The 17,145-nt window shown below is 35.8% G+C and overlaps 1 protein-coding gene across 4 annotated transcripts in view; it reads right to left on the bottom strand.

Moving 5' to 3' along the window:
• Nucleotides 1-820: 820 nt before the first annotated feature.
• The window catches only part of AFTPH (aftiphilin), a 67,612-nt gene continuing 51,287 nt past the window's right edge, over nt 821-17,145 (bottom strand). For 3 of the 4 annotated variants that reach the window (XM_047069286.1, XM_047069288.1, XM_047069287.1), the window contains 3 exons: nt 14,316-14,376; nt 8,711-8,834; nt 821-1,968 (listed from right to left, as the gene is read on the bottom strand). In XM_047069286.1, coding sequence (XP_046925242.1) covers nt 1,824-1,968; nt 8,711-8,834; nt 14,316-14,376 — 330 coding nt within the window. In that variant the 3' untranslated portion in view covers nt 821-1,823. Of the gene's footprint in view, nt 1,969-8,710; nt 8,835-12,711; nt 12,796-14,315; nt 14,377-17,145 lie in introns of all 4 variants that reach the window. The other variant, XM_047069289.1, reaches the window with a different exon arrangement.

Genomic DNA, 17,145 nt, shown 5'->3' with positions numbered 1-17,145 from the left:
CGTGAACTTAACGTTGGTGAAGGTTGCCAGTACAGGGTAGTTGCAATGTACTGTAGAAGCGGCCCTTTAGGCTTCAATCACTGACACATACGAAGTTCTGCTGAGGAATATTGTTACCCTTCCATTCAGAAGGGCCACCGGGCAAAAGACTTGTGCCTATTCTGAAACAAAGCCTTCTCTGAAAAGACAGACAAAAAACAAAACACAAAGAAACCCCAAGGTTGGATGCATGGTGGGAGATGGACTGGATAGGCACAGCTACCCCAGGCCACACTTCCGTCATACTCACCGACGGTTCCGACAGCCTTTGTGATAAACTGGCAGCACCCAAGTCTGTCATCGAGGGAGGGGCACAGGGTCCCACGGAACATTCCTACAGCACACGAGGTACAATTGGGGTCGGGCTGCCTGCCTGTTTCTAATGAAATATGTCATGTGACTCTGTGGGAGCAATATCTAATAACAGTATTTAAAAATAACGTTTTAGGAATTTTCTGCTCACATCATCATCAAGCGTGTATTTCCTAGAAAAGAAAAAAATTCCCTATAAATCCTTATTTAACCTTGCCAATTCTGTTGAAGATATATTATAGTGAATCATGGGAATTTCTTTTATGATCTCATGTTCTACATAAAAACAGCTCAGCTTAGTATGACCCAGTTCCTGTGGGCCAGATTCTAATTCCTTCTGGTTTCAAAAAGCGGAAGCCCTACCAAATGATTTCCTCTGGATTGAAATACATTAAGATGGAATAAAATTTCATATCCAAACTCATTACATTTTCCCTCAGATACCAAAGTACAAAAACACAATGCTAAATTTCTTTTAAATTATTTTATTTTTGTGTAAGCTAAAAGGAAATTTACACACTGAAATCTCAAAAGACCTGGGCATGCACATTCACCTTGTCAGAGGTTCCTCTACATGTCTTTCTTTTTTCCATAGGAATTTCCCCAAACATTTAAAACCCATAGTTTTTACTGTATATACAGCCTAAACCATAGCAATCTATGATTATGTCATTTTACACTGTGCAAAATCCTCAAAAAATAGTGGTACGATAAAACAAAAAAAAATCATTAAAACAAGTAAATTTCATTTTAAGACATTCATATAATTTGGTCCTTCTCCAAACCAAACTGATTTAAAACAGACACAATCTCTTTAAACCCCTCCAATCAAGTTCTGACAATGATCCATACCCTACAACAAAACAGCAATCAATTAAGTACCTCGCAAAAGGTCAAATAGCAATATGCCAGACTGAAAAGAGTAAAAAAAAAAAAAAGCACAAAAATGTTAACAAAAGCCAGATCTGAAACAAACCCACCACACGTAAAATTGAAAAAAAAAAAAAAAAAAAATTAAATGGAGACTTTGGAGCTTATTTATGACAGCAAAAGTAATTCAACATATGATATGAAAAATTAATAGAACATTCAATGCAATCTGAAAAGCCTGAAGGGGATTTCACAGACAGTGGAGATTTGAGTTTTTAATTTTTTTTTATTTCAAAAGTTTTGTAAGAAGGACACCACCAGTGTATTTCACAAAGACATAAATGTATACACCCCAGCAACACAAAAAGAATAAATCTTCAAAAATGTTCACCCCCGATTATTTACATTTTTTCTAATATAAATTTAGGACTTCAGTATGTAAATAAATATACATTACTATGTATACCTTTCTAGTGCGGCTTACCAACAAATCAGCTGAACTTTTTTTTTTTTTTTTTTAATTAGAGCAGGTATGCTTTTGATGGTAGGGAAGGGCTGGAGGAAAGGAAAAGCAATTGAAAGTGTCCAATTCACATCGGTTATCAGTCTGCTTTCTCTTGGGACCTTGTGGAAGGTGTTAACGTGGCTGGGAACATCAACACCTTGGCATGCATGAATGTTAAGTCAGGAAGGCTAGCGATCACCTTGATGGCTTCTTCACTTAGGTGCTCTTCTCTTTTCGGTTTCCTATTGACAAATGAAAACAGAGAAGTGTGTTGATGTGACTTTGCTGTAGGTCAAATGGGAGAAAATCCACTCCCAAGGCAGACAGCGATCTGTGGGGACTTCCTCTATCAGGTCCCGAACTTCCTAACAGCTTTGTGCTGTGTGCTTCCTCCGCCAGCTGCTGAGTCGCTCACAAAGACGTACGTCCTTCTTATGTATGCCCATTGCAGCCAGGCACGTCCCTGTAGATATTCACACGGACCTACGCACGGCCCACAGATTTGCTTAAGGCTGGAAGCATCTACTGCCCAGGCACCCTTTTAAAATGTTACTAAGCTGAAATATAATGCCAGAGCCCTAATAAAACTTCACCCAACTGGATTTCCCCCTGACCCCCTGCGAAACTACCAAAATTACTTCAAACATAAAACAAAGTATGTCTGGCACAAGACCTTGTAAGTCATTTTAACCTCAGGCTTTCTTAATCCCCCATGGGGAATTCCAGGAGAGAAAGCCTTCACCTCAAAAACACCCAGTTTCGGCCCCACCGGGACAGACAGAGCAGGTCCCAAAGCAGCACGGGAGCCAGCTGTGGACGTGGACAATGGACATACTCCACAGACGTGGAGAATGGCAGGACATACTTGGGGAGAGGGGGAATCCCCAAATCCTATGGGTTCTGTAGATGGAGGACATTTTATTACACTGACCCCTGCTACTAGAGGTGAGAGGGTTAGTGCCTAACACAGGAAGAACTCTTTTTGACCCGGGGCCTCCCAGCTGGTGAGGTGCAGAAATATCAAGTGAGCCTCAAACGTGGCTCAAATTGAGCACATGATTGTAAGCCAACCTTTATTTTTTCCAGGACATTAAATATATTGAAAGAATAGTTGTAGTCATACAGATATTAATTTTAGGCCAAAGTTTATTTTTAAATTGTTGACTCTAAAAAGCCCAATTTTCTTTTATGGTAAAGGATAGTTGGTACTATATTAGGTGTGACACAAGTTATTTCTTCCACCTAAATATGTTCTTTGGGATGGGGAACAGAAGTCAGGAGATGAAGCAAGACCAGAAAGATAGACATAGGCCTTTATTTCATACCTAGACTTTTCTGTTAATCACTTTTGAAATCAGGCTGAAATTAAAAGACTTAATAGAATGACTGAAAAATCAAACATCAGAATTTTAGGACCAAAGTTCTTCAATAGGGGGTCGAGCTTCAGGCACACTGAAACCATCAGATCAACCAATACTCAGTTCTAGGGTTTCTCAGAAGAATGGAATAGCAATCTGGTATTTTCTGATTAAAATCTACACTTTTAAAAAATGTCTATTTTTGAAGGAGAGAAAGAGTATGAGCGGGAGAGGTGCTGAGAGGGAGGGAGACACAGCACGAAGTGGGTTCCAGGCTCTGAGCTGTCAGCACAGAGCCCAATGTGGGGCTTGAACTCACCGATGGTGAGATCATGACATGAGCCAAAATCTGATGCTTAACTGACTGAACCACCCAGGTGCCCCCAAATCTACATTTTTAATTGCATTTAAACGACAGCAAAATTCTTAGGTGGGTATCTGGTGAAGAAAAACCAGATAGTTCATTTTTTTTAAATGTTAATTTATTTTGAGAGTGTGTGTGTGAGTGGGAGTGGCAGAGAGAGGGAGAGAGAGAATCCCAAGCAGGCTCTACACCCAGTGCAGAGCCTGACATGGGGCTCGATCCCACAACTGCAAGATCATGATCTGAACTGAAATCAAGAGTTGGACGCTCAACTGACTGAGCACCCAGGTGCACCCCACCCCCCGGATAGTTATTTTTAGTCTCAAAGTGAAAGACTGGAAGTGCATAATGGAAAAGGCCAGCCTCTCACCAACACTCAATCTTAGCATCACTAATGATGGAGTCAACTAGATATTACGCATCTTCTGATGTGGTTCAACACCTGTGCCGTTTACCAGTCAAACGCTTTACCTGAGTTTATATAGTATAATATAATAATTTGTGGATATAATTTCTAAAGCTTACAGGAAATAAGGGGAATAGAGAAAGATATTAAATACTACTCGAAGGAAGCCAACAGATAAAATCCAGAAGTTGAGACATTCTACAGGACACCTAGACTGATCTTTTTAATAAGCTAGTGTTAAAACTGAAAACAAAAGGCATGGTGGTAGATAAACCATATTAAAGGAGATTTGGGAGCCATAATGGCCAGGTACAATCATTCTCTGCTTTGTTAAAACCAATATTCAATTGAGGGGATATCTGAATATAGCCTTGGTATCATATGGAATAAAAATATGAAGTGGACAGATGGAGACCACAGACTGCAAGGGTAAGTTCAATTCAGTATGGACTACAAAACCTTACTTTTGGTTAAAACACCACACATACGTATATGTTTCCATAGAAAATTATCTGCAAGAATACACTATCTGAAAGAAGGAGTTATACCGACCTGAGTGGTAAGAATGTGAAACTAAGTTTTAACTTTTTGTATGCATTTTCTAACTTTCTATATAATCTACCTTACTGCTGCTGTAACGATAAATGGTTGTCAAAAACAGGAACAGATAAAATTATACCTAAACGGACTTTCTCCTTTGTGGAGTGCAGTTGGGGAGTGGGAAAGGAAAGCAAAGTAGAAGCTTCCACACAAGAAATGGTTGGTAAAGATGACTCCAGGCTTTTTACCAATAGCCTTACTTCAGAGGCACTCCTCGGAGGCAACAGGAAATTGAACAAAGTTTACAGAGTTCATAGTCTGTGTATTCATCTGTACTCAATGTGCATTGATGTGATCTAGTTTTTTTTTTTAGCATATAGGAAGAAAATGCTTGAGAATTTGAAAATAAAAGTTGTATCACGAACATTTTTCAAGTCCAAAAGCAGTGACCTAATTTTGATTTATATTCTTTAGCTAAGATTTATCCTTTTGTCAGTGGAATGCAACTGAGAGTCTAGAAACAAACTCAACAAGGGTGCCAAGACCATCAATAGGGTGAAAAACAGTCTTTTCATCAATATGGGCTATCCACATCTAAAAGAATAAAGCTGGACTCCTATCTCACACCACATTCAAATATTAAATCAAAATGAATCGAAGGCCCAAATGTTAAGAGTTGAAGGTACAAAACTCAGAAAAAACCCTAGGTATAAATCTTTCGGACCTTGAAGTAGGCAATGGTTTCTGGGATAGCTATCATCACAAAGTCAGTGAGAATGCAGCAAAACTAGAATTCTTGTATATTACCGGAAGGAATGTAAGATGGTGCCACTACTACGGAAGATAGTTCGGCAGTTCCTCAAAAAGTTAAACATATGACTCGGCAGTTCCACTCCCAAGAAAATTGAAAACATCTGTCCACACTAGAACTTGGACATGAATGCTCACAGCAGCATTACTCAGAATAGTTGAAATGTGAAACAGCCCAAGTATCTATCAATTGATTAATGGATAAAGAAAATGTGGTGTAATCAAAGGAATATTATGCAGCTATAAAAAGGAATGAAAAGTACTGATACACACAACAGCATGGCTGAACTTGAAAACATGTTCAATGAAAGCAACCAGATACAAAATGTCACATACTATAGGAGTCCATTTATACGAAAGAATCAGAATAGGCAAATTCCTGGAGACAGAAGGCAGATTAGTGGATGTCAGGGGCTGGGAAAAGTGGCAGATAGGGAGTAACTGCTAATGAGCATGGAGTTTCTCTCTGGGGTGAAAAATATGTTCTGGAATTAGTGGCAACGGTTGTGCAATGCTGTGAACACACTAAAAACCAATGGATTTTATGGTATGTGGCTATCTCAATTAAAAGATTAAAAAGAAAAAAGATGTATGTACCCCTTTTGGCAACTAGTTTGGCTTCTATAAACCTGAGTTAGAGGTCTGTGGCTACTAACTAGGTGGCCACCCACTGATTCAGATAAGGAAGAAATTTTTCTCTATACTAGAAAAGGTGAACAAGAAGATGGAACTGTTTTAAAACTAAGAACTCGTATTTCTTTAAAAAGTGAAAAGTCATTTTTTTCTTACATATGCAAAACCACTTAAAAAAGAGAATGCTGTTTGTTACACATCAAATTCCTCTACATGTACCACAGCCTCTTAACCCTCTCGTGCCTTATAGTCACTCTATCTTCTGTGTACTGTCAATAGCCAAGAAGGTTTTGCTGAGCTTTACTTCCTGTAGTTTATTTTATTCAAAAACAAAAAGAAAAACAAAACGTAAAACAACAAAGACTCCGAAATTTTCTGAAATGATACCTGCCATCCCCTTTTCTTTTCCCTGTACAACTGGGAATCATTCATGAGGACATCTTATAGGATTACCTTCTAATTGTAAGACTTGTCAATATTTGCATTTCCTACCATTTTCAAATAACTAAATCCTCAAAGTTGAGGAATACAAAGCTGGCAACTCATTTTTTTCTCAATTTGTTGTTGAAATTTTTTTTTAATGTTTATTTATTTTTGACAGACAGACAGCAAGCGGGGAAGGGGCAGAGAGAGAGGGAGACATAGAATCTGAAGCAGGCTCCAGGCTCTGAGCTGTTAGCACAGACGGGGCGGTGGGGGGGGGGGGGGGGACGGGACTCGAACCTATGAACCACAAAATCATGACCTGAGCCAAAATTGGATGCTTAACTGACTGAGCCACCCAGGCACCCCTCAATTTGTTGTGTATTAAACATGAAGCTGGATAGATACTAGAGAGCAATTCAATGCTCTCAATGTTACAACACTAACCTTAGGATACACACAATAGTTTTAGTTCATTCCATAATGGTACAGAATAAGGGAAATAATGAAAATAACTTCTTAAAAGTAATAAGAGTTAAAAAAGTTCCCTGGTGTACAAGGGATGTTTCAAGGGTGAGTTAAAAAGAAGAGCAAGCAAGTTAAAAATGTGGTTTAGAGCTCCTCCTAATGGCACGAAGACAGAATTCTGATCCCTGGGACTCTACTATAGTTCATTCAGTGAGATTGCAGAGAAAAAAAGGTAAGGAAACAGGACTGTCCTTAGAAAAGACTGTCCTAAAAATAAGCAGGGGAAAGCCCAAACAATAAAAGCATCAGTAGTTTTTTTTTTAAGTCAAAGGTAGCATTTGGCTAACATATATAGAAGAAATAATGGACGAGATTTGTATGAGAAGAATTTTGACTTGTAAATATGCTTTGAGAAAAGAAAAAATTAGAAAGTAAGCAAAAAGAATCCAGAGAGGCTTCATTTACAAGTAGGTTTACTTAACAGGAGGCTTTAACAGTGTCAGGGGGCATTACTACAAAGAAATAGGAACAATGAGAATAGAGAAAATCTGTGGATGAAAGGAAGTGTGCGTGCATGCTGTTAAGTTTATTTTAGGGAAAAGCTAAGGGTATCCACAATTATAATAATGCTCTTATATAATTATAAATATCAGTAATATAAAATATCTATTGAATGAATGGATATTTAAGCACAAAATACAGTTTGAAAGGCAATGTGATAAACTCAAGCCAAAGTTTTAAGACAGGTAAGCATTTATTATTCACAAGAAAAAAAGGAGATATATACACACACACACACATATATATATGGGTGTATATACATATATATGTGTGTGTGTGTGTGTATATATATATATATATATATATATTTTTTTTTTTTTTTAGAGTAAGCAGTAGAGAGGAGACAGACAGAATCTCCATGCTGGGTGGGGAGCCTGATGCAAGGCTCAATCTCATGACCTTTAGATCATGACCTGAGCTGAAATCAAGAGTCAGATGCTTAACAGACTGAGCCACCCAAGAACCCCCCAAAAAGGCTTTTTTAAATGGATGCTTTTCTATAGAAGAACTGATTCAAAAGATAAATCTGAACCTGACAAGAGGAATGTTTTTATTTAGGACTAAGGGCTATAATACTTCTGCCAAAGTGGGCAGCTAACAGATAAAGATTTCCACTTGAAGATGCTGATGAAGAATGGATTTGGGACAGCAGAGTCAGTACGCCTATCAACCAGAATTTGCTCTTGCAGTAGTGATTTCCTGGTTCGCAATGACTACTTCTTATTAGGAACTGGCCTATTCTTATGGCTCACATGTCAAAGCAATGGCTTATTATTCCAGCGCTAAATTGTGTAAACCTAAAGGTTTCCTGAATCCTAAACACAAGGCCCAAGTGACAATCCTTCTATCTGGTTCCGACATGGAGAGAGAACTGCTTTTCTAAAGGCCACACCCCTGGCCTCCCAGAAAGCCTGGCAAAGCAAGCCTTCACATCCCAAATCAGAGGTGCTGCATATCAGCAAAAACGAAGAAAATAAAATAGTAGCATCGCCTACTCCATCTTAAGCCAGGACTCAAAAGATGAACCTACATGACTCTGGGAGTGTGAAAGTGGGTTCCCACAGACGATCATCTCAATGGTTATGAAGAGAAAGAGGGACTGTTTCTACAATGGCTTATGGTCTCAATACTTAATCAGAATTCTCCTCTCTGAAGTTTGGAGGGTGGAGTAAAAAAGAGAAAAACATATCTGTCAGCCCTTTCCAGCCTCTTATGAAATAGCTCTGCTCTAATAAAGTTCATATTAAACATAGTTTGATAACTGTTTTCTGGAATTAGGCATCTATTGATTTTTATAAATACAACACGAATTTTAATACACATTTAATATTGAAATACTGTCAACTTATTCGCTTTCCCATTTAGGCAGTTTTGTTAAACACGGAATTCAAAATAGGGTGTAATGAACCCTAGCTGTTTACCTGGTAGATGTGCTTGTCTTCTCTACTGTGGACATGAGTCTTGCAAATGCATCAGTCACTTTGAGGCTTGAGGTGGAGATTTCCAGCTTAGAAGTTGTTAACTCATACAACTCTGGATCCACACCTTATAGTATAAAATGATAGTCAGTGATGGCAAGCTGCAATAGGTTACTCAATTAGCTACAGTCCAAGATGCAAAAGGCAATTATTCTGTAAACATCTGAGTCTTTTCCAAGCATAGCACATCTTTAGACTACTGTAGTATTGAATTTATTTTTTACATTAGAGATTCCATGTTTCAGAGTTTTTATGAAGTAGGAAAGTACTTTAGCCTTAATCTAACATTTAGGTAGTGGCTATCACGCAATTATTTCTAAAATTTCTGTCTGCTATGGAAAACTCCCTCAATTTTAGATTAGTTAGCGATAAAAGTTATCCATGTTTCATAGAGTTCACGTTTGTTACATGACATTTCAATGTTCAAATGTACTGATTAACCTCATTTTGGAACTTCCCTCTCCCTCTCCAACCATCTTTTCTCCATTACTTTACTCCTCACCAAAAGATTTGGAAGCTAACAGGAAGTCTCAAATATGGTAAATGACTCAGTTAAATATATTCTGACCATGAGGACATAAAGCATTACTCAAAGCATCAAATTATTACTAATGATAAATTATATACCACATTGTTTTTTCTTCAGGTAAGAAGGAGGGTTAAATATTCCCAGAAAAATATAATAAAAGCACAACTTTTAAACAAAATGAAAACTGTCTCAAGGGTTAATTATATTTCTATGGTCTCATATCTGATCTTGTTTAAATAATTCAAAATAAAGATGAGGTCAGAGAGATTATAAAAGTCTATAAAAATTCTCCATCTGACTTCACTAAAATATGCACATATATTTTTATATTTCCCTTGAATACAGATTTATATTAAATAACAATGACTATAAAAACACTGAAAAGAACAATTAGATATTTTTGATTCAGGCTGAATGTTGGATAATAAAGACTCAAATAAAAAACCTATTAATCCTATACTCTCTTTGGTACCAGCAAGTTACTGGAGATAAAAAGTTTAGTAGTTTCAGAGTAAGAGAAAAGCAGATTGTAAGGAAGAATATCTTACAGTTTCATCAATTTTTACTTATTATTCCTAAAAAGTTCTGAAGATTAGCAGATAAAGTTACATATAAATATAAATACTGATGTTATAAGTTTCCTCCTTTTAAGATATTTTAAGGGTAAGAAAAAAAAATCAGGAACTGCCTTCTATTAACCACCTTTGCAGATGAGTAGCAGATGTAAAAACAGATCTCAGATGTTTACAGAAATCAAACAAGCAAAAGCAGCTTCCACAGTTATCATGTCCAACAAGGGAGGAAGGCTATAGAAAATGTTTGTTGACTCTCCCAAGTTCTTAATATTTCATTAAGGTACAGTTTCAAAATATACTTAACAAGGCCTTTTATTAGTATTTCTAGAAGTATGTACGTTTCAATTAAAATCTAAATAATTGTAGATGCCTGTAAGGGACCAAATGAACCCAAAGTACCTCCTTCCTCCACTGTGAAAGGTTGGATTCCAAGTAACCAAAAATTTAAGCTGATGTCTAATATATAATGCAGAGTAAACAACTGCATTTCGACTGGCAACAGGAAAGTGGTAGTAAAAATTTGGTTGGGTTTATAAAATACTGGACATTTGGCTGTCAAAGAATAAAGTGGGAAATAAAAAAGAGAGAGAGAGAGAGAGAGAGAGACAACACCCACCGCCCCAGCTCAAAACAATGACCATCACAAAAAAAAAAAAAAAAAAGGGAAAAGTACCAGGACTATGTATTTTTCAAAAACAAGATAACTATTCTACACTAAAAATTGGAGTAATTTTTTTAATGGAAGAGTTTGCTTGTTTTTTTGTTTTTTTTACTTTACAGAACCTTAATGAGGCATAGTATAAATAACTATAAAGCTAGCCAACCAAGTTCTATGCCAACCTCCTAATTCTCACACACAAAATAATTAAATAATCGCAAGCTAAGTAAGACAAAATGACTTTCCCAGAAACAAGTCAGAAAAAGTGCAAGCAAGTGGTGAAATGGAATACTGAGAAAGGTGCTGATACCTGTAGCTTGATGGTAAGTTTTAACAAAACCCAATAGCAATAAAAAGAAGCCAAAGCAAATTTATAGTAATCAAGTTTACACAGCAGCTAGAGCATACTAATGAAAATATGGAACAAAATTATTTAAAAGGTTCCAAAGTAACAAGGACCGCATTTGAGCATGCTAATTTCACTTCTATTACAACTCTAAGCTTCTGAAACCACTTGCTCTTCTCAAAGTTGTGTATACTGAGCCTGGTTATCAGGTGATTTCTGTACTTCTTTATATGGTGAGATTATTTGTGTTATGGATGGTTTTCAACTGAGTTTGAAATGTAATGAAGAATTAAGTTTAAACCAGGTTTTAGGTGTCCAAAAATAGCGACCTCATGTAAATTACAGTATGGTTCATGACAAAACAAATCTGAGAGCAAATTAAAAATGGGAGCTTGGTATTTCATTCTTAGGAACACAGTAATGAGGAAACTGATACACAAGTTTTTGGTTGTCTTTTCTTCCCCCAATTAAGTATTAAAAACAGCTAATTAGGCTCACCCAGGTCATTTGATAGCTCAAATGTATTTAGAAGTAACTTGAGTAAACAGTAAAATATCATTTGGAAGTCAAAACCAGACACAGATTGGTTTTTCATATGCTTACAAAATCTCAGAAATAACGAAAATGATAACCAGGGGCTTAGGTTTGAGAAATCCAGTCATTCTACCAAATGGCCTTAGAACTTCCTTACAGTATGATCAGTTTTCCATAACCAGATTTTGGAGAAGGATGTTCTGGCTTCCAGGCTCACCCTTATCTGACTTGTATGGTCTCCCCCATTTCCCATCATGGCTCCTAAACTGCTGGAAGAGGGTGCTATATTCAAGTGGAATAGAACAAAACCAGCAAATTCTCAGGCAACAGGCTGGCTGTGTAACTGACTGCTAGTGGGGATGGAGAGGGATCCTCGCTATGCATTCTGGGCATCAGCATCTATATAGCACCCCAACAGCTGTCTGGTGATCAATGGGCATGATTACCAGATCACAAGGCGGGATGACAGGGACTCATTAAAATTATATTGAATAAAATGTAAACATAAAAATGCCATTATATTTTAATCTTTTATTCAGTTAGAAAATGACAAAGTACATTAGTCCTTTGGTCAATAAACTGAACTTCGCAGGGCTGAACATTAATTTAACAGGCACTCCAGTAAGTTTTAATTTCTAGCTTTTAATATCTCATAGCAATTTTTTTTCTACTATTAGCTTCTGTAACATTTTTTTCTTCATGGAAAACTAACAGAATACTTTCTATGTAAGAGCTACATGAAAACTACAGAATAGTTCTATGTGGGACCTATATATAACTAAGTGCTAGACTAACATTTTGGAATCTAATTATACACTTAGCAGTAATAAACAACTAACTGAATGCTAGAACTTGTAAAGGTTCTATTATCACAGGCACTACAACGTAAAGTCATCTTTGTATACTAAAATATTCTTATATCTCTAAACCTGTATTTTCTCAAATGGCTTTATAGAATATGCTTGTAAAAATAAGCATATAAAATATCACATTTTCCATTTACAGGAAAAAAAACCCCCACAAACCCCGCTCTTAACTAAGGACATTAGGGCCATTTTATTCCTAGAAATTACTTTCAGCTCTGAATATTACACTTAGAAAGCTTTCTTTAAGACACATTTCACAGAAGTCAGTTGTTATAATCAGATACTAGGAAATAACAATAGACAGATAAAAGAAAAGTATCAGAAAGATATTAGAGAGAATACAATCTACTTGTTTCCTTGTTTATAGGAAAGTCACGTGGTGTGGTCATGCTTTTTAGTAATTAAACTAGAATTGTGGTTTGAACACTCTGCTGACCTGGGATTGTGGTGCTGCTGCTAGAGCTACTGTCATCCACGGGCCCAAAGAAATCAAGGTTCAGAAGAGTGGAACCTCCACTAGCTTGAAATTCAGTGACCGTGTTGGTGGGCAGCCACACAGAAGGTAAGCCAAGGGAGGAGGGGTTATGTGTAAAAAGGGGTAAGACACACACTTGAACATGCAGGTTATAATTAGTAGTCATTACACATTTTAAAATCAACATTAAAACAATGTGTACAGTATTAGTTTTTCATTACTAAGGACATTTCTAAAGTAACAGTTTAATCCAATGTACATTTTCTCATGTACAAAGTAAATAATTTAACACTTAGTCAGGTTTTAGTTAGGAGTTCAGTTCTTTCAATCAAAACTCGAAGCCATACCAGAAAGACCAAGGGGAAAGTGTACCCGTTAAAGGGAAACAATACTTTAATCTCAACCCAACATTAAGTCACTGTACATGCCCAAATCAATCTTCCTTGTTAGTAATGTTGGTTTCTAATTAATGATTTTTAAAAAGTGACAAAGTTGTCAGTTTCAGGACACACACCAATACATTAACTTGGTCTAAATTAAAATTAAGAAGGAATGTCATAACTGCCCTACCCTGATGTGCAACCTCAAGCTGTACTGTTCCCCTTTAACTCTGAAACAGTAATCAGAAATAGTATACATTTTTAAAGAAGTTGTTTGTTAATAAAAAGCATGATGATTTGACTGAATAAGACACCAGACAACAGCAAAAGGTGCATCCAGGCTTTCCTTCAGCACTGTATTCAATTGGATGCTTTCCATGTCCTAGGACCCCCAGTCTAAGGTAAAGCTGATACAGCGACAGGTGTATTAGACAATGGCTCAAATAACTTATGAAGTGTAAGGAATAAGGGTAATTGTATCTTAAGATCCAATTAAAATTTGTGGTGTCAACACACTGGAAAAGTAACATTTGAAAGACCCACATTACTAGAATAAGTTATTCCTTTTTTAGGATTTTCTCTTAAAGCCATGAGAGAAACCAATTATTTCTACAACTACCTACTAGTACATTGAGATAAATTTTAGAAAAAGATCATGAAAATCATTCATTTTCCATTTGCATAATAAGTGCTCTATAAAATATTATTAAATCTGAAAACTACTTTGAGTCAATAAATATGGATCTATTTGCACATTGTTTTTGGTTATATAATTGTGCTTTGTGCTTTTTTTAAGCAGCCTCTAGCCACAAGACTTTGCATCCAAGAAAATTCCACAAATTAAAACTACAGAAACAGATTTCAAGTGAACTGGTCCTACCTAAAATATCATTTAAACTACTTAGATATTGTAAAAAATAAAGAAGCTTTTTACGTAAGATAAAGAAATCAAAATTTTACCTCTACTGCTACCTGAATTTGGACATTAATACTGTTAATAATAGTAATAGCTGTTTTTTTTTTTTTTTGAGCAATTACTATTCAGAAAGAAAGCCTGAATTTCCAAAGATAAGAATAAGAAGTTATGTTCAAACAAAAAAGGAAATCAGCAGAGAGAAGTTTGTCTGAACTTTGTAGCTTTCTTAACTCTAGCTCTGGTGCTAGAGGCTCTACGGAGAGACGTACCATCTAAAGGGTTAGTAAGGCCACTGCTACTCCAGTCAAACTGGACGGGTGGTAGAGACTCCTAGAGTTGAAAACCAAAAAATCAAAATTAATCAGTACAGGCTGTAGCAACGTAAAGAATCCTTAAAACAAAACAAAAAACTATTATAGCAAGATCATTAGGCAATGAAGTACCTAAAGACAAAACTGGGATAATTTACAGTTTCGGAAGATTATCTAAAAATATGAACACAAACTGAAATTGAAAAACTGACAAACAGTACAGCTTATTGATATTAAGAAAAACTGAGAAATGGAATTACTTTTATATTTTCAAACATACTTACGGACTGATTCTATGTCAAGATTTCAATCTATTCTCAAGTTACGGTTGAAAACTACTGGCTAGATTATAATACAAATATTAAAAAAAAATCACTGACTTTTTTCACTGGAGTGATCTACTTAATATTAAATGACTGGCCACTTAAAATTTCTCAGTAGATGGTCTAAAGCAATAGAGAAGGTACCATACTGAAAAGGAGGAGATCTGCGTTATCCAAGACCGAGCAACTGCTAATTAACTAGTTGTATGATCACGTATGGTTTAATTTAACTGGTCTCTTTATATATAAAATGAGAAAGTTTAGAGTCCAAGAGCTCTGGTTCTTTACAATTGCCCAAACTACAAAGAAAATTATGGGCCAGTAAATAGGAACTACATTTAAAATAAAAAAAATTAAATCAACTTCTCTAACTTAGAAATCACTTATAATCAGTATCAGAATTTAATTTTAAAAATAATGTACTTAAAAGTATACTCAGAGCTCGTTTGCATATTCTAGGTTTTGAGATTTTGTTAATTGTCAAACACATAAATTGAGCAAATAGTACATGTGAGATGGAAGGTGGTACAAAATATTTTAAAAATGATCATTGCTTTAAGAATAGTCTTAAGGAAAAATTGGGATTCTTAGTTTTCTTTCTTCTTTTATTTTTGGGGTGGTATTGACAACAGTTACTGAAATAACCTGTGTTCTAGAAGACTCTTACTACCAACATGTTGCTGTCTCTTTTTTTGGTAGTGCTTACCACTATGCTTTATTGTAAGGTAGATATTATTACAACTTTATACTCATTTTTTTTTTTTTCTGTGTAAAGACTTGTTCCCTGTAGGAAAGGAGCATGAATTGGTTATTTTTGAAAGTCTAATTCCATGATATTATAATACAATTGCCTTGATAATTGGGATACCAATGATAAGCATGTTACTATAAGCATTTAGTCTTCCCTAAAGCAGGTCTGGAGATTTAGGAGGGAGGTATAAACAAAGCAAAATGCTAATATTAGTAGTTGCCAGGGGTTAGGGATAGTTGGGGGTGGGGAGGGCTATTAAAAGAATTCTTTATGGTGATAGAAGAGTTCTATATCTTGATTGCAGTGGTGGTTACACGTATCTATCCATGTGATAAAATGGCATAGAACTATACACACACATTGAAATCAAGTCATATTCCTGGTTTTGATATTATACTATAATTAGTAAGCTGTAATTAGGGAGAGAAACTGGTGAAGGGTACAAAGCATCTCCTCTATACTATCTTTGCAACTTCTTGTGAATCTTTAATTCTTTCAAATAAAATAATGCTGGTGAAAATCTAGTTTATAACCTACCTGCAAGAGTGATAAACACTTAGAAAAGATCTTTAGCTGATCTCAGAAACCATCAAAAAGCTGTAAGTATTCCAACAGATTCAACTATTATTTTACTTAGAGATCATTGAAACCTTTAGTCCTATTGAATAGTGACTGGATGGACAATACTCAAGTTTATGCAATAACAAAATTTCTGGTTAAATGGAGCAAAGCTCTTTCATTAACATGTTTTATCTAAATGATGTCAAGTAACCGGTTGCTTAGAAATATTTCAATGATTTGCTAGGCATTTTAGATTCTCATCCAGATATAGGTCATTTTGAAGACACAGCCAATATTATAACAATGAGGTGCTAAAACATGGCTCAACATTTAGTGGAAATAAGACAGAAGTAAAACAGGACACATTGGCAATTATAAGCTAACTAATGGCATTGCCAAGGAAGACTTCTTAAAGAGAAAGCACTGAATGAAGCATTTTAAAACAAACTTAAGCAATGAGGTATGATTACTGTAGAGACTAAGCACTAAGGAAGAAAAGGTAATAGTAAAAAGAGCAAAAACATTATATGTTAACTAAATGGAACTTAAGTAAAAACTTCAAATTACACAAAAAAAATTAAGTACCTTTAGATTTATCCTTATTTCATGGTTTTGTTGCTTTGGTAATAGTATGTTTTTTTATTTCTGTTCCTAATCACTTGTTTTTAGTATATATAGAAATATAGTTCATTTCTATATATTGATCTTACAGCCTGAAATTTTGCTAAATTCACTTATTGGTATTACTGTTTTTGTAAATTCATTGGGATTTTCTATGTAGATGGATGTCATTTGTTAATAAAGACAAAGAATACCGATTAAGAAAAAAAGAGCAACCCCCCGCCACCCCCCCCCCCCCAGCCAAAAAAAAAACAATGGGAACTAGAAACCAGAGACTTGGGTTCTAGTCCCAGCTGTACCACTGATGTATGATTTTGGGTACATCATTTAGCCTTTCCAAATATATTCTCTTAATGTAAAAAGAGCACAGTGCTACACAATTTTTTTTTTTCTTTCTTCTAACTTTAAAATTCTGATTCACAGTGCACCTGGATGGCTCAGTCAGTTAAGCGTCTGACTCTTGATCTCGCAGTTCATGAGTTCAAGCCCCATATTGGGCTCTGTGCTGACAGTGCACAGCCTGCTTGGGATT

The sequence above is a fragment of the Lynx rufus genome, unplaced genomic scaffold, assembly GCF_022079265.1.
Source record: "Lynx rufus isolate CCGP_SWC_20201006 ecotype Redwood Valley unplaced genomic scaffold, mLynRuf1.p SCAF_8, whole genome shotgun sequence".
Lineage (NCBI taxonomy): Eukaryota > Metazoa > Chordata > Mammalia > Carnivora > Felidae > Lynx > Lynx rufus.
The sequence above is the reverse complement of the archived record's forward strand: the minus strand, read 5'-3'. Positions and strand labels throughout refer to the sequence as shown.